The sequence below is a fragment of the Hippichthys cyanospilos genome, chromosome 5, assembly GCF_059441005.1.
Source record: "Hippichthys cyanospilos isolate Australia breed blue-spotted pipefish chromosome 5, RoL_Hcya_1.0, whole genome shotgun sequence".
NCBI classification, from domain to species: domain Eukaryota; kingdom Metazoa; phylum Chordata; class Actinopteri; order Syngnathiformes; family Syngnathidae; genus Hippichthys; species Hippichthys cyanospilos.
In genome coordinates, this window is record NC_142373.1 from 16,806,153 (window position 1) to 16,826,290 (window position 20,138).

A 20,138-nucleotide genomic window follows, 5' to 3' on the forward strand; every position below is an offset into this window, starting at 1 on the left:
CAGCAACAGTGCAGTGTTAATCCTTTGATGCTTTTTGTTCTTAGCGCGAGTAAGGTGCACTCATTAATATGATCGCTTTGTAGGCCTTTTTGCACTAATTGAGATATAATCCCTGGTTAAAGCTTGGACAAACATTCATCACGTTGCGGCCGAAAATGGGGGAGGGAACAAAAATAGAAAATTATGTGTGCACGCGGGTGTGTGTGCAAGTTGACGTGATGTGCTCTGACGTTTATTTTTGTGCTGGTGTAACACGGCTTGAACTCTGCAGTGGCTCCTTTCCAACAAAGCGGATAAACACACTGAACTCCACGTGACCTCCCCACGAGACCCCCAGACGGCTCTCACAAGGTGGCACCCCAGCATACTCACAGACCCATCAACAGATGCTGCAGGCCATTATCGATAAATTATGAAAGACTATTCATATTTTCAAAGCCCTTATAGAAGAACTTGTGTGATTAACTTCCGCCCACATTTAATTAATTTGTCAATGAAGGCACTAACAAAGCAGACAAAATTACGCCTTTTAACACAACAGCAAAGCATTTTTATGTGTAAAAAAAGAAGAAATAATCTTCCTGCTAATATTGTTTCTTTTCTTCCCCTTCTTTCTCATCTCATTTTGTATTCACATTCTCTGTTGGCAAGCTGCCGTATAACAATGTGATGCGCCTTCAAAATGAAATTGTTTGCACACAGAAAAAACAGCAGAAAATTATCCATAAAAATATGCTTCAAGGCTCCACTTATTCATTTGTTTCTGTCAGTTTTTTTTTCTTTTGTCCTCGGTTTTGTAGTGAGAAAAACAATCAGTTAAAGGCAAGACTAAATACTCTAGATAGAAATCGGTTAGGTGGGACTTTATTATAAACTCACATGCTTCAATTATGAACAGCAAAAAAAAAAAAAAGATTGAATGTGTGTATGTGTGGTGTGTGTGTTTTCATATTTCATTCATGTCACATCCTCCGCATTATTTGTCCAGTGCAACTCCACCCAAGCCCAAAAATATGTGGAATTCTTTCGATGACTTTCAAAATTTCCTAATAGTTGAGCTGGGTTACACCCAAATATAATAAGTAAACCATACAACACTGACCTCAACCCATCCATTTTCAATACTGTTAAGGGCAACATTCAATTCATAGATGTTTACATTTGCAGAGACGTGCATTTCTGGTAAGTAAACTGGAATCAAATGTTCAACAAAAACAGCTTTGATGTGCTGACTGAACTCGCAATAAGTGAACCGCGATCTAGCGCTGTATAGTATACACTGCTGGACTACTACTACTGTCAATCCTAAATGAAAAATTTACTTTGAAAAAGGCAGATTTCGAATTCAGGTAAAATGCTCATATTTTACAACAATCCGATGTTACTGCTGCAATTTATTTGCTCAACATCGATAATGAAAGGCCCACCAGCATTATCTAACATTATCATAGTTACAAGGATACACGTTGTGTGACGTCATTAAAGGGGCTCGAGTGGTGTTCGAAAATTTGTTTTCTTGACTGATGAATAAACTATGTCGCATAAAAATTTAAAAATCCATGTGTAGTCATGGAATCGGAAACATAGCCTTTGCATGTGTAGCATACGTGTGACTATAATTTAAATTAGACACTGTAAAATATTTTTTGAAAGGCTTGATCTTATTTAAATGTACAGATATAATTTTCAAATTTAATATATATTACTTAAAAAATTAACATTTTATGAAAGACGAAACGAATACTTTCTTTGCTCACGCATCATTACTTCATAAAGTCCCGCCCACTAGCATCCCGGAACAGGAAGTATGATCCTGTCTCTTGCTGACGTTTAAACTGTCGAGTGACGATGGCGTTCACTGAGCAGCAGTCCCTGCTCGACTTGACAGATAAAGAGACACGGGAGAAGCTGTCGCTATGGGACCGGCGCCCGGATTCCATTGCCCCTCTCACGGCCACGCAGACGGACTCAGTGCTGGAGATCCGAGCCGCCGCCGAGACGCTCGCTATCCCCTCCGAGGTGAGCTATTTTGCTAGGTCGCTAGCATCGATGCTAGCTGACTTTCTCAGGACTCTCAGGTGTACCAAACTCACTTTTATAGTCATGTAATCAATGAGATGTTGCATTTTCCCTGTAAACACGAGTTTTTAGAAAATAATCATAATATGAGCATGTGCTTCGGCTGTATAGTTACCCATCGAGGACTTGGGTAGCCTTTCATCTCGAGCTCTTGAGTCTCCTTTCACCGCCACCGTGCCCGAATCAACAGAGGATGTTCTCCTCAAAGGCTTCCAGATGCTCCAAATGGACAATGATCGGATCGAAACTGCACAGCAGGTGACCTAAAAGCATTTTAAATGCCACTGCACGCATGCAAAGGGAGTATCACAACATGCTCCTGTTTGTGTTGCAGTTTTTTGCCTTTTTTGCCAAGTTACAAGAGAACATGGATCAGGACGAGAGTGCAAAGTACAGGTGTGTCAATATTTAATGCTTTAATACTATGCACACTGCTTGGTTGGGCGTGTCCAATCATGCGATCGTGTATTGGTAATATTGTTTGGAGGAATAGACTTTTAACTGCACATGTATGTTTATTGTCATGGTTGGATATTTACTCTGGTAGTGATGTTTGTGTTGAACTTGTTGACAGTTTAAGACGAGTGGGAAAACGCCTGTCTTTTTTTGTAATTAGTATTGCAGCGATTACTTGCAGGTGATTGTTTTATTTTCAGGAATAGTAGATGATAAAATTGCTCATTGTAACATCACATGCATCTAACCTGATTTTTCATCTAGATCATATGTGGGCCCAGTCATTGAACTATTCAATCAAGAAAATTGAGTGCATTGATGTACAGTAATACATCTCGTGATATAGGGAAGAAGGATCTGGTCCTGGAGATGGGCTAAATGAAATGTTATGAAGTGAATGAATGAATTGGAATCAAATCCAAGCTTAACCCAATCCTCCAAGCATTATAAAATAGACCATGTCGGTTGTTTATGTTTATGCATAGCGGATATGACATTCTTTTTAGGGGTATAATATGTTTTACAGAATTTACTCATAATTTTTGAAGGATTTGCATGGATGGTACTTTTTAATATAATTTAAATGTTCATGTATCCCAGAACCTTCATTTGAGATCCGCTAGTTGTCCATTTTGCTTGTCATTTTTGCTCTTGACTGCTTGACACAGCGCCAAATATTTTTACCTTTTCTTACATAATTTGCAGATAGGAGGTTTTGTTTTTCGTAAATCTGTGTTCTGAAAATGTAAAGTATATTTTTAATTTTACTGAATGTTTAATTATCTGTTAGATTTTTCAGTTGGCTTTCTGAATACCAAAATATTAGATAGCCACAGTTTTATTTCATATTAAAAAGAGGTTTTGTTAACACAACATACTTGTGGTATCTCAATGTTAAAATTTGACAACATTTTGGGGCACACCGCCACCCCGCCTTCCAATTCCAGTACCCATAATCCTTCCCATAGTCCGCTGAGATCATCTCCAGCTCATTTGTGGCCCACCAAACGCTCTCGAAACGGATGGGTTAATAGATGTAAGAAAGACACATATTGTGATTTCCTTTGTGAACGTCTTTTGGAAAAATTTGCAGGCAAACGCGAGACGATCTGTACCTTTACCAGGAGCAATGCGATGCCATTCTGAAAGATGTCAATGCTGCCCTAGAGCAGCTGGATTCACTGCAGAAACAGTACCTGTTTGTGTCCAACAAGACCGGCACCTTACACGAGGCTTGTGAACAGCTTTTAAAAGAACAAGTAAGCAGATTAACCAACAATTCGTTATGTAATATAAAGTGTGGAAATAAGGACAATAATGTCTTTTTTTTTCTACAATACTTGACTTCTCTGCCTACTTGAGGTTCAAATATTTTGTTTTGTATTCCATGCAGGCAGAGCTTGTTGACCTTGCGGAGAACATACAGCAGAAACTCTCATACTTTAATGAGCTGGAGCACATAAATGCGGTTGGCTTTGTTTTTCTTTTTTTCTTTTTGAAATATGATTATTTTTCAAATAGGTTTGTGTCAGTGAAGCCTGATGCTTAATTTTCTTTTCTTTTTTTTCCCCCAGAAACTGAACTCACCCACTCTGTCTGTAAATAATGAAGGCTTTATACCGATGCTTTCCAAACTAGATGACTGCATTGATTATGTTTCTTCCCATGTAAGCGCTTTATAACTTTTGTTCGCATCTCATCATTAAAAAAAAAGATTCAGATAATAGGTGACAAGCACAAATTCCTCCTAGAAATAAGACATAGTCCATATCGATTGCATGTGTTTGTAATGAAGTTGACTTACCCATCTGGGCCTCTGGGTGTTTTTTGTTGTTGTTTTTAGCCTAATTTTAAAGACTACCCTGTTTACATGGCCAAGTTTAAACAGTGTCTCTCCAAAGCCATGCACTTCATGAAGGTCCATATTGTAAACACAATGCAGAACCTCTCAAGCGCTTTAACAAAAAGGGTAAGAGTCAGTCAAGTGTGTTTATATGTTAATTTTGTTCCAATGTATAAAATAATTTCTCTGCTTGTTGTCCAGGATCCAATGGGTTTGCCAAACGCCGACAATGCCTTCACACTTTACTATGTCAGATTTAGAGCAGCTGCGCCCAAAGTTCGAGTAAGTTTTCTTTTTTCGTTTTTTTTTAGGTAATTACATATTAGCATTGGCCAGAACTGTCAATTATTTTGCTTCCAGTCGCTGATAGAACAGATAGAACAGCGGGCGGCCAAGATTCCAGAGTGAGTGCTGTTCATATTTAAATGTAGATTCACACGTGACCATGTGACCCTAAACGTTCCACTTCTTCCCACAGATACCATCACTTGTTGGATGAAATCCACCAGTGTTACCTGGACCAGAGAGAGCAGCTCCTCACTCCTAGCATTACTTCCACCATCACAGATTTGTCCCAGCAGAACAGCAAAGACCACTGTGCCCTGGTGAGGCCACCCAGCTCAAAGCACAGCTGCCCTTCCTAAAAGCAGTCGCATGACATTTCACATCAGACGAGAAAGCAACGAGGCTTAGACCCTAGCATATTTCCCGCCGTCTCGATGAATTGGCGCGCATGATGAATGGCTTCGACCTGTTGACATTTGTGTCATCGCGAATGTTGCTGTGTGTCTCAAATGGACCTTTTTTTTTTTTTTTTTTGCAGGTCCGCAGTGGCTGTGCGTTCATGGTTCATGTGTGCCAGGATGAGCATCAGCTTTACAATGAGTTCTTCTCCAAGCCTACACCAAAACTAGAGTGAGAAGAGCCACCCTTTTATCTTTGTTTCTTGCCACACATTTTATTCTGCTTTAAAATACAATGGAATTAGAGATGTCCAGATCAGAGATCAGGGTCAATCAAGTCATTTTGTGCTGATCAATATCATCTTGAGAAGACAGCTTTTTTTTTTTTTTTTTTAAATTAATTTTTAAAGGTCATAAAATGCCATAATCATCCTTAGGTACAAAGGTAATGCCAAATTAAGCAATAGCATAGTTTTACACCAAACAATAAAATGATTGCAGTTGTGTAGTTGAGTGAAAAAGAATGCCATATTTTGTATACCGCACATAAATGCTGGGCTACCACAAAGATCCCCATCTTATATTCAGTTGGCACCTGAATTACCACACATTCTCTCACGTTGAAAGACATTATGATTAGGTGATATTATAAACAGACTACTCATTCTTGGGATGCTGTTGCAACAACAGTTAGCCTGCTGTAAATGGTAGAAATCATAAACATGAAACTGGGGACTAGAAAAATATAAATAATGCCTCCATTGTAGACATTTTGAAATTTGGAAAATGACAATGAAATAGTGACTTATAATGGCCAAAGCAGTGGTTCTCATCCTTTTTTCAATTATATACCGCCTTAATATTTTTTAGACATCCTCTAACTAGCAAAAAGCTTTTGAGGACTGAAAAAGAAAGACTTAAAGCAGAGTGCTCTGCCACCCATCACTGATTAATTAAACTTTGAAACTACGTTTATAATAAATCTCTAGAGGTACTTTATTCAGGAACTCCAGAAGATAGATTGTGTAACATTATCTGTTTTAAATTGTTAATTTCAGCAATAGACTAGTTTCTTTTCCGAAATGGTAGTTTTCTCAAATTTGTGACTTAATGTGAAGCTACTGCTTAGAAGTGACATTGAGCACTCAAGTCTTTCTTCGCTAATGTTGCATTGTGTAAAAGTGATTCACTGATCAACCATGTACCATTGCAATCTCTATTTTGTTCCTAGACTAAGTGGAGTTTTAGATTTTTTTTTCTGCATTGTTTGCATCTTTACTCTGCTGTGCTAATGTGCTATAAAATACATTCTTTAATTGGTTTGAACACGTTGCTGCAATAGATTTTAGTGTTGTAGTGTTATTAAGCATTATACATGGTCATGTCCTTTTGTGAAGCTGTCACAGAAGGGGAAAATACGCAACATACTTTGTTGACTATAGAAGCGGTATTTTAAAAAAAACAGGGACGTGATTCAAATTTCTTTTAATACTGTGGCTCTGAGTATGAATTCAGACTTAATGTAAAGTGGTGTTTTAATATTTGACAGTGAGCTGCTGGAGAAGCTGTGTTTGTCTTTATACGACGTTTTGCGCCCTCTAATCATCCATGTGATCCATTTGGAAACTCTGTCGGAGCTCTGTGGCATCCTGAAGACCGAAATGCTGGAAGACCACGTTCACCACAACGGTGGGTGGAAGTTTATCTTGAACTCGAGTCCCTGAACTGCGAGGCTGGCGCGTTGCGCTGCACCATCAAGCCGCTCTAGCTATAATCTACCATAATCAAAATTAGAACAAATCATTAATGCTTTCACTTTGTGTGTAGTGAGTCCATATAATATTTGTTTTTTACTTTTTAAATCCAACCGCTAAAGCAAATGAGGTTTCTTTTGAGATTGTAATTTGAGCCGCACCTGCATTGTGTTCTGTAATAGCTGGCCAGCTGGGCGCCTTTGACGCTGTGGTCAAGCAGATGCTAGAGGATGTGCAGGAGCGACTCGTCTACAGGACGCATATTTACATCCAGACGGACATCACGGGCTACAAGCCTGCCCCGGGGGATCTGGCCTATCCCGAAAAACTAGAGATGATGGAGGTGAGGCCAGACAAGAAGCAATCACTCTCGGGTTGTAAATTGTGCTCGGAACACTCTATGCTTCTTAAGTATTTAGCATCCTGTCACTCCTTTGTGTCCTGTCCTTTTCACCAGAGAATCGCTCAGAGTTTGAAGGAAGAGCAGATGAAGCAAACATCCCAAGCGAACGTCTTTTCCGACGTCCAGCTGGAGGATTCAGACGAGAGAAGAAACTCTAACGCCGGTTTGCGTTGATGCATTGATTCAACACTTGGCGTTGTCGTCACACGTCTGACCTTTTTCCACTTTTACATCAGGAAAACCAGAGGCGTCCCGTCTGCAGGCTTCTGTTTCTCCTGCTGATTTGCACGGCATGTGGTACCCCACGGTTAGACGGACGCTGGTCTGCCTGTCCAAGCTGTACAGATGTATAGACGTGAGTACCCTGTGGGCACAATCGAAGAAATGCTCTCCATTTCCTGGAAGGCCTGGCAGATGTCTCAATAGATCTTTGAGCTTCTAAAATAACATTGCTGTCTTATCTTTTGGTTCCTTGTGTTCTCTTGCCCCTGTGGGCCTGATTTACACTGATCATCCAGATCAGCCACCCATGTTTTGGTTGATTAAACCTATCCAGAGTTGAGTTCAACTGTTCATCTTACATAATGTTGTATCATAAACTTAGAATGGTTTGCCTGAAAAACTGCTCTCGATGAGGCCAGCACCAGTTTCTTATTGTGTGCTGAAATACGTTTGAAAGGTGTTTGTCATTGGGGAATGCGGCATGACTCCTTCTTGTGACTGGCAGCCTTAATCAATGAATCTTAAGGCGTGAGACTAGTGGTACTTGATAGAGGTATCCTCATACAACTTAGTCATTTTTGCTACAATAACAGTATAGCAGCCTAGAGTACTGGCTGAGACTGACATTGATACAATATCTGCAGAAAAAATGTTTATTTGTCATTTGTATTATTCAATATTTGAAGAGATCTGAGCAAGCAATACTATTCAAATGATAATTAATAATTTATTAGCCTCCTGCTAATCAAACCTCTGCCTTAAATCATTCTTCCAGAATATACAAAATGGTGTTGCTAAATAATAAATACATTTCCATGCACATTTAAAGTTTTTGCTTCTGACATTTTAAAGATGTTTACATGAGGAATAAAGTTCTCCATGCCACCTCTCATTTTGTAGCACTGCTGTGCGTCCTGCTTAACTGCTGCCTTGATGCAGTATTTAAAATATCTGTCACACATATTGCTGTCAATCAGTTCGCATATCATCGTCCCAGAAGGCGCTAATCAACTCAGCAATAAATTTGTCTGTGCCGTGGATACAATCCTGGGTTGTAATTTTTTTGTGCAATCGAGTTTGACCACGTTAGTGCATTTTGCTAACTGTAAAGTAAATCAGGCCCCTTGATGTGCATACACAGAATACACAAAGTATTTGAACATGAAGTCTATGATTTTACTTATGCCTGACCATGTTTTTTTGGTTAGGGTGGGAATACAGATTGCAGATTTATGGTCCCAAAAATTAAAATCGATAAAATTATATTTTTCTCATTTAACACAATTTTTTTTTATTTATATTGCTCAATGTTTGTGTTTAACAAATTTTTATTTTAGGTTGTGTGTAAAGTCGTAACATCCAGCTCAGATTCCTTGCACAACTTTCTTGCATTGCTCACCTCATCATTGCTGAAAAAAAAAATACGGAGTTTCTTTGTTTTGAGTGACCACAGAATTTCATGAGATACATTTAACGATATCCTATAAATTTATGTGTAATAAATAATGTCACCCGTTCAACTTGGGTTAGAGTACATACGAGTAAAAAGTTTGAGTAATCGGCAAATATCGGATGGTTGAAGGGCTGTAATTGGCCAATTTAATTGTCTTGCTAATTTGGCCAAGAATTAATAGGACTCCAGATATTACCATTACAAAGGCAATTTTCAAGCCGAGGCAATTCATAAATATTATAAGATATAATGATGATTTACTGTACATTAGAATGCACCCACAGTGGATTGCAAGAATACTTCAAAACACCTAGATTTAAAAAAGGCTTTGATTGAGGGAAAATCGGGCTTTTTTTTAGTGCATTTATTACGATTATTTATTTTTTTTAATATATATCAGACATTTATAATGCTGGGAGTTGTACTGCTTTCCGCCTCCAGGCTTTCTCTGGGAAATGATGAGCCATGAGCATCTGTGGATAGGATATCCCCAGATCTTTTGTTTTTTCTTCCTAATTCCCATCCCCATTATATTGCCTTTTCCAGAGAGCCGTCTTCCAGGGTTTATCTCAAGAAGCCTTATCTGCCTGCATCCAGTCCCTGCTGAGTGCCTCCGATAGCATCCTTAAGAACAAGGTTTGGCACATTCATTCGCTCAAGAGAAGTTTTGTACTTTCCCAGCCATTTTTGTATTAGTATAAAAACAGCGCCTGTTTTTTGGATGCCGCCCCCCCTTCCTAATTCTATTTCATTAGAACTTCCTGCGGCAATGGGGTACTTAACTAAAGCAGCTGGGATGTCATTTAAAGTTTATTGTAATGGCGGCGTTATTATGCTCCGCAGACTGTTCAGCCAAGCGTCCTCTTATTTATGGGCCGCTCTCACCTTCAAATTTGCTGTTAATATCTACGCTGACTGGCCCGTTTCAACCTACCATTTAGGATTAATGCGGCAACATCAATTTCGGATGACGAGTGTCCTCCCCGCGCCTCTTATTTTCACCCCCCAATCTTTAATAACGAGCTGAGCAATAAATGGCCTCAGATGTCCCCCCTCCCTCCCCGCAGAATCTTATCCCTTTCCAGCTCTGGTTATGCAGAAGTTATTAATTAGCCGAATTTCCTTATCACCGAGCCTGCTTGGGCTCTCCATGTTCTCGCCTGCCTGGAAAGTCAGACGATGCTTTTTATGTTTGGCATTTTTCACGACTGTGCTCTTTCTCCCTCTCTCTTTTTCTCTCTCTCTCTCTGTCTCTCTGTCTCTGTCTCTCTGTCTCATCTCCCGCAGACACAAATAGACGGGCAGCTTTTCCTGATCAAGCACCTGCTGATCATGCGTGAACAGATTGCTCCATTTCACACCGATTTTGCCATCAAGGAGATCTCGCTGGACCTGAAGAAAACGCGAGGTAAGATAATTAAACGTTGGTGTTCAGCTCCATAAAGCCCGTCATTACATTCCTATGCTCATTAAGCAACTTGTGCCTATCACATGCACCGGTGGCAACAATTAATTCGAAAATTACAGTGTCATCCAACACCTTAATGTACGCTAACTGCTGCTTCTATGGGGGCACGTTTGCCCCTCCCACCACCTTCATTCAAGGTCATATTTGGTTTTGGCCACTAGAGGGCACTCCGATGCTGCATCCCGATTTATTTATTTATTTTCCCATCTCTGCTCTTTGTCAAGATGCTGCCTTCAAAATCCTGAACCCGAAGGCTGTTCCCAAATTCTTCCGGCTTAACAGTCACAACGCCATTCTCGAATTCCTGTTGGAGGTTTTTATTTATATCCCCCTTTTGTCCTTCCTTTAATTCAACATGCCATTGACTGTCTCCTAAGGGAGTCCGTGCTTGAAAGCATCACTTTCTATGCTCCGCAGGGAACCCCTGAGATAAAGGAGCACTACATCGACTCCAAGAAGGATGTGGACCGACACCTGAAGTTCAGCTGCGAGCAGTTCATTCAGCAGCAGACTCAGATCTTCACGGGGAACCTTGAGGAGTTTCTCACCAAGGTAACCGCCAGACGTGGCCCCAGGCGGAGACGGCACGTCCTGACCTTCAGCTCTCAGCTTTTAACTTTATTGCAATCCATTTGGACTGACACCTATCTGACTCCGCTGCAGACAAATTTCTTCCCTTCAGCACAGATGTGTCCTGGTGATGTTCCCCCGTTGTTTTCTTTAAACACAATGCTCCCCAAATCATTTGCAGCCCACCTTTTCTTTCCCCTGCCCAACTAATTTCCATTGTCCTCTGTTTTTACAAACAGCACCAATTGTTCAATTGTCAAGCTAACAAAATAGCCTCTGTTGTGGAGATAATCCATTTGACTCGGTGCAGGCGATTTGCGCTATTGTTCTTCTTTCCACGGCTGTCACTAACAATTGTTTACTATGGACACAGGTAGCCGCGCTAAAAAACACGGCCATCCAGGGCGGCCCCGCCTACACGCTGTCGAAGCAGCCGTGGGCTCAGCCCGGTAGGTTCACGGGCTCGGGGAAAGGCCACCGGCATCTCGCCGCGCCTTGTCTCAACCTGCGCCGAGCAGCCTCCGGGCTACCTCTGTATTTTCTTCCTTATTTTATTTCCCCTCTCCTTTCAGCAAAGATCAACGATCTAGTGATGGCAACCTACCGGGTGATGAAGAACAAGCTGCCGAGCACGCTGCAGAGCATGTCCTTGTACTTGGCCAACAGAGACACAGAGTTCATCCTTTTCAAGCCTGTGCGGGTGCGTGCCTCAAAACAGCAGGCGCTCCCTTTTTAACTTTAATCATCCGCCATTTAAAAGAATGTTATATTCGGAGATAGAGTCGGCTTGAACTCATTCGCGGCGGAACATTAGCATATTTCAGTTAATCACATTAGTCGCACTGCTGTAAATACTGTCGTGAAAGGAGCCGCTAATGAGTTTGGCAAAGATGGAGCCTTGCTCTTCAGGTGTATAGTTCACTGCCGGAGTCATAATATGATTAATGGGAGCATATTCTTTTATAATTATACAGGCCCTGATGTAACTTAGGTAACTTACGTTTAAAGGTCAGGAGGGGGTAGGGGTGCAATGGATCAAAAAACTTACGGTTCGGATCAGAACACAGATTTGAGTCACAGATTGGATCATTTTTTGGCTCAGCAAAAAAAAAAAAAAGATTAATAGAACCTTGTTTATTTTTCAATTTTAAGTGAAAAATTGTACACATTGACCATATAGTTAATAAAAGGCTTCAAATTAAGGCTAATCTGCTGTAAAGGTGGAGAGTGAATTACAAAGTAGGGTATGTCCATATCACTGAAAAACAAGAAATAAAAATATAATACCTAAGCTTTTCATTTTGCATGACCCGTTGTGACGAGGATATTAAAATTGGCTCTCTATCACTGCTGCTGGTAGTTTTGATTGATATTATCCTCGATGATAAGATGAGTGAGATGAGATTTTGGGCTGTGAGACACTGTGGTCCGAATCGCATTAGCGCTAGATGCCAGCCGCTAACGCCGAAGAATTGCCCGGTAGCATACAATGATGGTGTAATTAACTAGCAGGCTTTTTAACATCCATAATTACCGTATTTTCCGCACTATAAGGCGCACCTAAAAGCCTTTTACTTAAAAAAAAAAAAAAAGCTGATGGTGCGCCTTATAATCAGGTGCGCCTTAATGAACTGATAAAGTAAGCTTGACCTGTTTCATTTGTGTGTTTACAGTTGAACAACGTTGGTAATATTGACATTGAGTTATTATGCTATTGAGAGTTTAGAGTTAATGTTTGAGTTATTATTGTTATTACTTTGCATATTACTATATTGTGATAGAAAAAGTTTTAAAATATATCATTAATTGAGGGTGCGCCTTCTAATCCGGTGCGCCTTATATATGGAAAAAGTTTTATAATGTGTCATTAATTGAGGGTGCGCCTTATAATCCGGTGCGCCTTGTAGTGCGGAAATTACGGTACTTAATGAGTTACGGTAATTATTAAATATGATTTCAGGATTCCACTGCGTTGATTTGTTAGGAAATATGTAATGACTATAAAGATTTGATCGAGAAAAATATTGAAGACGTCAAGCGAGCAGTCACGCACAAGACGCAAGCAGTCTCACACTCACCATCCATTCTGAGAGCCAATCTAAAAATAAAAGCACCCTAAAGCAATTGCATTTTTATCATGTTATTCGGTAAGGTTTTATTTTTAAGTTATTTTTCGTTCCAATGGGAATGGGCGGATGAAAGGTTTGGGCAACTCTGATTTGATCATTGATGGTTAAAAGATGGTCTGTTCCGGGTAGTAGGTACATGTTTCCTGTCTTTTTTGAATGAACTTTTTTTTTTTCCCTTTTTTGAATGATACCGGACACGGGAGACGAGGTTAGATCAGGACAAAACATTCTCATCTCATTGTGCATCTTTTTTTCCTTCAATCTTATTACTGTCATCAATTTAAGCAAAATTCCTCATTCCCCTTAAAAATTCTCCGAGGTCGTTCTCACAATCGTCTTCAAACCGCCACTGATCAACATCTTGCAAAACATGATGTTCTTTTGTTGAATATTATTTTATACATGTACATTTGGTTGAGTGGCAGTATACTGGAAAAAAAAAAATAGAATGAGCGGCCAATACGTGCTCATATCAGTGCGGGAGTCTTCATCCCTATACTGTACCACACATAAAATTCTTATAGGTTTGATATTCGGACATCTTAATACATTTGTCTGTATGAACGTTTCATGTTTTTGTGATGTATTTTTTGTGTACAGAATAATATCCAGCAGGTATTCCAAAAGCTGCACACTTTGCTACAAGAGGAATACAGCGGGGAGGACCTCCAAATCATTGCCTGTCCGTCTATGGAGCAGGTACGCACCACTGTGAACCGGAGAGAACCCGCAACCCGCACCAGACGTGTTTAATAATGCAACTGCAACTCTCATTTGTGCTGAGAGCAGGTTGACTCGCAGCCGCCTTTAAATAGGCTACACAAACAAGCCTTTTTTCTTTTCCCAGATTAACCTGCTGCTGTCTGTGAATAAGTAATGATCAGAAGTCTTCAGCTTGTGATGTCGCACATTGAGCCGCGGGACTGTGAGGGGGCGACTGGAGCCGCACTCGGATCCGACACAGCCCAGTAGAGCCAAAGATGCAGCCGGCGGTGCGCTGAGCCATGCGGCGCGAGTCAAGAACGCTCTTTTTTTTTTTTTTGTGCTTTTGTTTAAAACACGGAGGTGTAAAAGAACCGAGCCGCATCTCACTTAACAGCAAATGGTAAAGGATGAAGCGTACTTGCAAGCAGCCATGGTGCGGAGCCAGCAGGATGAATCTAGTGGAGTGTTCAGACGAGGGCTCTTTGGGTGTGTTAGCAGGGGAGCTGGAGGGCTGTTGATCAGTCATTTAGCTAACGGCCAGTAAGGCAGCTCGCCTTCCGATTCCCTTGATGGCCATTGGGAGGATAACAAGAAAAACGCTGCAAAACCTTTTATTTGCATATTTTAGCACAGCGCTTCCAATGTATACTCCAACTCTTCTGCCTGTGCGACCAAATGCTCAGGTTTGTGATAATAGTTATCTGTTGTAAGGATGTACAAAGGACAAATACTATGTTTTATACTTGATTTTTTTTAACCTTAGCCTCTGAATAATAATAATTGAGAAATAATGTATGGAGGGACACGTATGTGTACAGTTATGTTATTTATGGACCTTCTGATTAAAACTTTTTGATCTGGTTTGTCTAACTCGAATGTGATTCTGTGACCTATTATGTGGCTAATGAGACTCTGCCCTTTAGGGGAGCCTACTTGTCAAACACGATGTTACAGTCTTTGCACCTGTGCCGTGACCTTCTCCGGACTGACAGTTTGGAATCCGTGCAAAGGGACTGGATAGTCTGAAGCGGGACGTTGAGCTCTGCACGCGTCTCCACTGAAGCCTGTCAGGTCTTTGCAGAGTGACACTTTCAATTTCGTTGACATATCAACATGATGTAACAAATCAATAATTTATTTGGCCTTTTGCCTGCACTGAAAATGCACAACTATCTAAAAATGTAAAGCTCAGGTATGCGTGCTTATTATTGGCAAAAATGTTATTGGTAGGGCCATGTAGGCTCACATTACCATTTACAAGCAGCACGGCGCGTTAGTGGTTAGCACGGCTGCTCCACAGTGCTGAGATTCCGGATGTTCTCGCAAGTTCTTTTCATACTTTTCTGGCACCTCATCATGCATTCTAAATAACAAAATATGCTGCTTGGCTCTTAGCAACGGGCTAAATCAAACTAAGAAAAAAAAAACTCACGTTTTGCACATGAAGGTCAAATGAGAGAGAGACTGTCAGAATAGTGATGATTTCCCAATGATGTAAAAAATGGCTCTTAAAATCTGCTCAAAATTACATATCCTTGTGGTACGTGTGAGCACAATTGTATACGTCAGTATTCATCTACAGGGTTCCTGGAGGTATCAGCAAATCAAATGTTTGTTCACCACTAGTTGACAGACACAACGTTGCGCTCATAAGTGCAAAGCTCGAGGGTACTTATGAGCACAGCTATTTGCCTCCGATTGCTTTGATGTATTCAGGGAATAACAATAAGAGTTTGATCGATTGTAAAAAAAAATTCAGGCATGCTAAACACTAACCATGCAGAAGATACAGTATTTTATGCCCCATTAAAACTAATTTTTGACTTTTTCCACATGGTCTGACTGATCAAGGGCACATGTACAATTGATAATGATTGGGTGCTCGGGAATATGATCTTCTCAAGCTTCCAATCACATTGCTCAGATGTCATCCCCCATACCGCAGAACAACACCTCTGGGGCATATTTACATCATGTCGAGGGGTAGCTTTGAAGCGCTTTGATGTATTAACCCATATTTTTTTTTATTTTGGTTCCTTCTCGGCATGCGTTCAATTTCGGAGGAAATCGCAATCACTATTACAGCGCTGTTGAAATGTTCTGTCAATCACGCTCAAATGAGAAGATCCTCGGACAGGACGTTGGCTGAGAATTTACATAGCCTTTCCAATTTTTGAACACTGCCTCTGCAATTGTTGCTTGGGAGATAGACATATTTGTCTTTTATTCCAAATTCTGGAACTAATTTGGTCACACAGAGGCTTTCGGCTGCCTAACAATTACACTGTTGCGAGATGGCCAAATGAAATGCAGCCCGCATAAGAAAAATGTGTTTTCTCCTGTCAGGTGGCAATTGTCAATTTGTTTTTCTGACAGAATAGTTTCAAAGCGGCCTTCAATTAATATCACTTTTTAAATTATGATGAATGACAAGGCCAAGTAAAACAGAATTGTGATGTAGGGAAAGGAAAACTCTCTAATCATCATTTTAATTCTCGAGCAAAGAATCACTTTGGGAATACTAATAAAAGAGGACAATGTCTCGCCAATTAGCAAGCATGCAGTAACCAAACGAGCGTTCATTAAATTAATTCACGATACAAGTCGAAAGGCATGATGTTACCAGCAGGCAATCATCCTTCAAAATTAGCCATTAAAACAGCTAAAAAAAAGGTTTTAACATCCTTATGATAAGAATGGATGTTAAATTACACTAAATGCAAGATGTTTCCCCATGCACTGGACTATTTTGGTTTCTATTAAAATTACAAAACAACAAAGCCCACATACTTGTCGCTATAACTCTTTTATGTCTGCCTAATTGCGGTCTAAAAATAAGCAGCACAGTGTTAGTCATAAGAGTAAAATCATCCATAAAGCGGCTAATCTATGCTGACAAGCCTTGGGTTAAAATGTAAACAATCATCAAGTGACAGTTGTCTCATTAACACATGTATTTTAAAAGCACTACTGAACCCTTTCATAGTCATTTTATTTATCTCTGTAGATGCCAATCTGCCAATTACTTTTACAGTTAGCATATTAGATGACCTACTATTAGAATTTCCATCATTTTTTAAAGCTTTAGCCCTTATGGTCACCCATCATTAAAAAAAAAAAATCCTTGTTTCATTTGTGGCTCAAGATACACATCTTTCCCACGCTTGATTAGCTCCTTATCATAGCTAATTAATGCATGGCCATGAGATAAGAGTGTATAAAGACACGTACGCTCACACACAATAGCTGTCTTCATGACTTCCCGCGGCAAGTAGGATGTAGCGTCTAAGGAAGTGCTTCTGACTAAATGTCCTTGTGTGATGGTGGGAAAATGAATGGCCAAGTAATTTGAAATTAATTAATGAGGGAAACCTCTGTGAATGTTCTGATCTCCTGTTTCAATGCCAGTGTTCTAATGAGCAGAATTATGTAGGCCATAGCGCAAGGTTCACGTTTTAACAAATTGCAGAAGTAAGGGGGAGTCAACCCCAAAATTTTCTTTATTGTCGTATGTCCTATACACCCCCGCTAGTCTTAACATGGCGATTTGATTAATAATGTGTTTGTGGAATATGAATTAAGCAGCAAAATCCACTTGCTTTTAACTCATTCATTGCTGTGGATGAGAATTATCGTCTTTTAAAATAGTTACAATAAAAAAAAACATAAAATTCTGGTCAAATACATTTTTTATGGAGAGGAACCATCACCCTTGCTTACCTAATATAAGCCAATTGAACACAGTAGTGATAACTATGACCATTGGATGGAAGTGTTTCCACACTTACAACACAGCTATATCACCTAAAAATGAGATCACAGTATTTCTGGTTTCAGGTAACGGCCAATCAGGGCTCGCCCACATCCTGGGTTCGATCAAACTAAGCCGCGATTGGTTGTTACCTTACCCTAAGCAACTATGATGTCATTTTTAGAGGACATCAGATGGCAAAATGGCTGCCCCCTAAGATGGGTTAAAATTTTGCTGCTTAATTCATATTCCATTCCTCTATTTTATTAGCCACTTATCATCACTAGAGTTGCAGGCGCGTTGGAGCCTACCCTTGGCCAGCCAATCACAGAGCACAGATAGCCAAACAACATTCACACTCCCAAACACACCAAAGGACAAATGTAGTGTCCAGTATACCTACCATGCATACTTTTGGGAATTTTGGAGGAAACTGGAGTACCTGGAGAAAACCCTTGTGGGCACAGGGAGAACATGTAAACTCCACACAGGAAGGACAGCGAATCTTTGCCCTGACTTTCCCTGTTAAGTGACTTTTATTATGCATGATGCACTGTTAAGTGACTTTTATTATGCATGATGCACTTCAGATGATTATTTTCATCAAGACATAATGCTTACCAGACGTGCATTTATAGTGGACAGAGACGCTTTGATCGACTCCCCTGTCATTGGACAACCTGAGTTAGATTACTTGAAAAACAAAACATGCTATTAATTATTTTGATAAAGCAGGCATTATTCTTAGATCTGTGTGATTTTGGAAAAGATGACATCATATTTCATGCTTAAATTTGAGAAAGTTCAAGGATCAGATACTTTTTCATGTTACCATATTTTCCTGTGGAAGAAAATGCAAGTTTATTCTTTAAATATGCTGTAAAATTCTTAGTTTTTATCTCTGAAAATATGTCTTGATGCAGGATTTGAACTTTTTTTTTTATTAATGCAGCTTAATCCTTATCAGATTTGAACTTCTCATTGGTACGCCACGAAAAGCACATTAATAATTAGGTAATAACGAAGAACCTACCTCTGCCGATCTGTCAATCAAAGGTGAATGTTATTATTTTTCTCTCTTTGAGCTTCGACGTGAACACATCTAACGGCGATATTTCAAGCGCTATACCATTTTTATTATAAGTTTCTCCCTGAGAGACTAATAATCCTGCACCTCATTTTAGAAGGATATACTGTACATAGTGTATCATTACTCGCCTCTCCGTGAATGCTCAGAGGACCAGAAACTCAACAAACTTTTGCTTTTTATGACATTCTTTTACTTTTGCGAATGCATGAAAACCATCTAACGCAACATGAACGCTCAGCGCGCTATTAATTTGTCATTGTGAGTACGTCGGCCATATTTCACGTCGTTTTCTCGCTATATCTTGCATTTCTGAGCCGTGACGCTTTATTTCATGGAAAAGCTGCTCTACCGTTCAGCGAAAATAGTAAAGCTTCACGTTGATGAGAGATGACAGATCCCACTGGTCTTTTCCCTGTGTTCCGACCACTCAAAGCTCTTTGCACATATAATCACATTCACACGCATCAGGAGAATTTACTTGCCTTACTTCTGCTAGGAATAGAAGCCAGGTAGCTTCCAGGCCCTCCTGAATTCTTTTTAAATACTCGCATGACCCAAATGCCAAAGAGAAGATATATTTTGCCCGATGAAGTCTTGTGTTAAAGCTGCAGATCTAATCTGCTTGCATTCTCCGGCTAATTGACCAACTACTTGATAGTTTTCAATTAAAAATTATTCTCTTTATTGTGTAAATATGATATTTGTTACCTCTTACTTGCCCTATTAATTTGTTGGAATTGTGAGAATGAACATGAATCATATTTATCAGTATTTTGCCAAACTAATACATTATGAATTGTATATTGTACTGTACGTATATTTCCTCTGCCAAATGCAAAAGTGCAAGGATGAGAGAACAAAACAATATCATTTTAAATTTTTTGGTTGCAGTTTGATTTTTTTTTTTTTTTAAGTTTTAAAGGGACAATGTGTTTTTCATTAAAAAGGTGTGAAGTAAATGATGATGAATTTCAAAAACTCGCAAATAAATGTGTTATGTATATAAATGTATGTTATAAATGTTCTTAACGACCAACAGTATGTTTTAAATATAATCGTATGTCGAGTTATCATGAAATGATATTACGTGGGGGGTGGCACTCCTCCGGCGGCTGCCATGTTTGTTATAGCTACGGACAATGATAACTGCAGCACCTCCTGCTGTCCGTAATGAAAAACTGTCAAATCTTACACTGTCACTTTAATAGAATCATAATTATTTATTTTTAAACTCTTGATTCATCTTGGTATTGACCTAAACTGTCTTTTAATGTAATCAAGAGGTATGTTTTCCCCATTCTTCAGATAGTACTAAAATAAAACAGTTTATTCACTTTGAGAGTGAACATACTTGTGAGAACGCTTAAATTCTATCAATAGAGGTTGACTGACTAATTTAATTGTTTTTGTTGACGTTCCCTTTAGAGCAGCTCCATCTAGTGGATGCATGACGCAGCCACTACGATAGCTTCTATTCTATGTGCCTCAGAATCCGGTGCGCCTTTTAGTGTGGAAGATACAGTACAATTTTT

At 39.6% G+C, this 20,138-nt stretch overlaps 1 protein-coding gene across 1 annotated transcript; it reads left to right on the plus strand.

Annotated features, from left to right (window-relative positions):
- Nucleotides 1-1,834: 1,834 nt before the first annotated feature.
- Nucleotides 1,835-14,635, plus strand: cog3 (component of oligomeric golgi complex 3). Its single transcript, XM_088416087.1, has 23 exons — nucleotides 1,835-2,019; nucleotides 2,191-2,337; nucleotides 2,414-2,475; nucleotides 3,629-3,794; nucleotides 3,929-4,003; nucleotides 4,110-4,202; nucleotides 4,379-4,504; nucleotides 4,580-4,660; nucleotides 4,739-4,782; nucleotides 4,857-4,983; nucleotides 5,202-5,293; nucleotides 6,611-6,750; nucleotides 6,998-7,158; nucleotides 7,273-7,381; nucleotides 7,455-7,573; nucleotides 9,440-9,529; nucleotides 10,181-10,301; nucleotides 10,586-10,674; nucleotides 10,779-10,913; nucleotides 11,305-11,380; nucleotides 11,504-11,631; nucleotides 13,661-13,759; nucleotides 13,908-14,635. Exons 1-23 carry the CDS (start codon nucleotides 1,849-1,851, stop codon nucleotides 13,935-13,937), a joined length of 2,481 nt encoding a protein of 826 aa, XP_088272213.1. The 5' UTR covers nucleotides 1,835-1,848; the 3' UTR covers nucleotides 13,938-14,635.
- The last annotated feature ends 5,503 nt before the right edge of the window (nucleotides 14,636-20,138 follow it).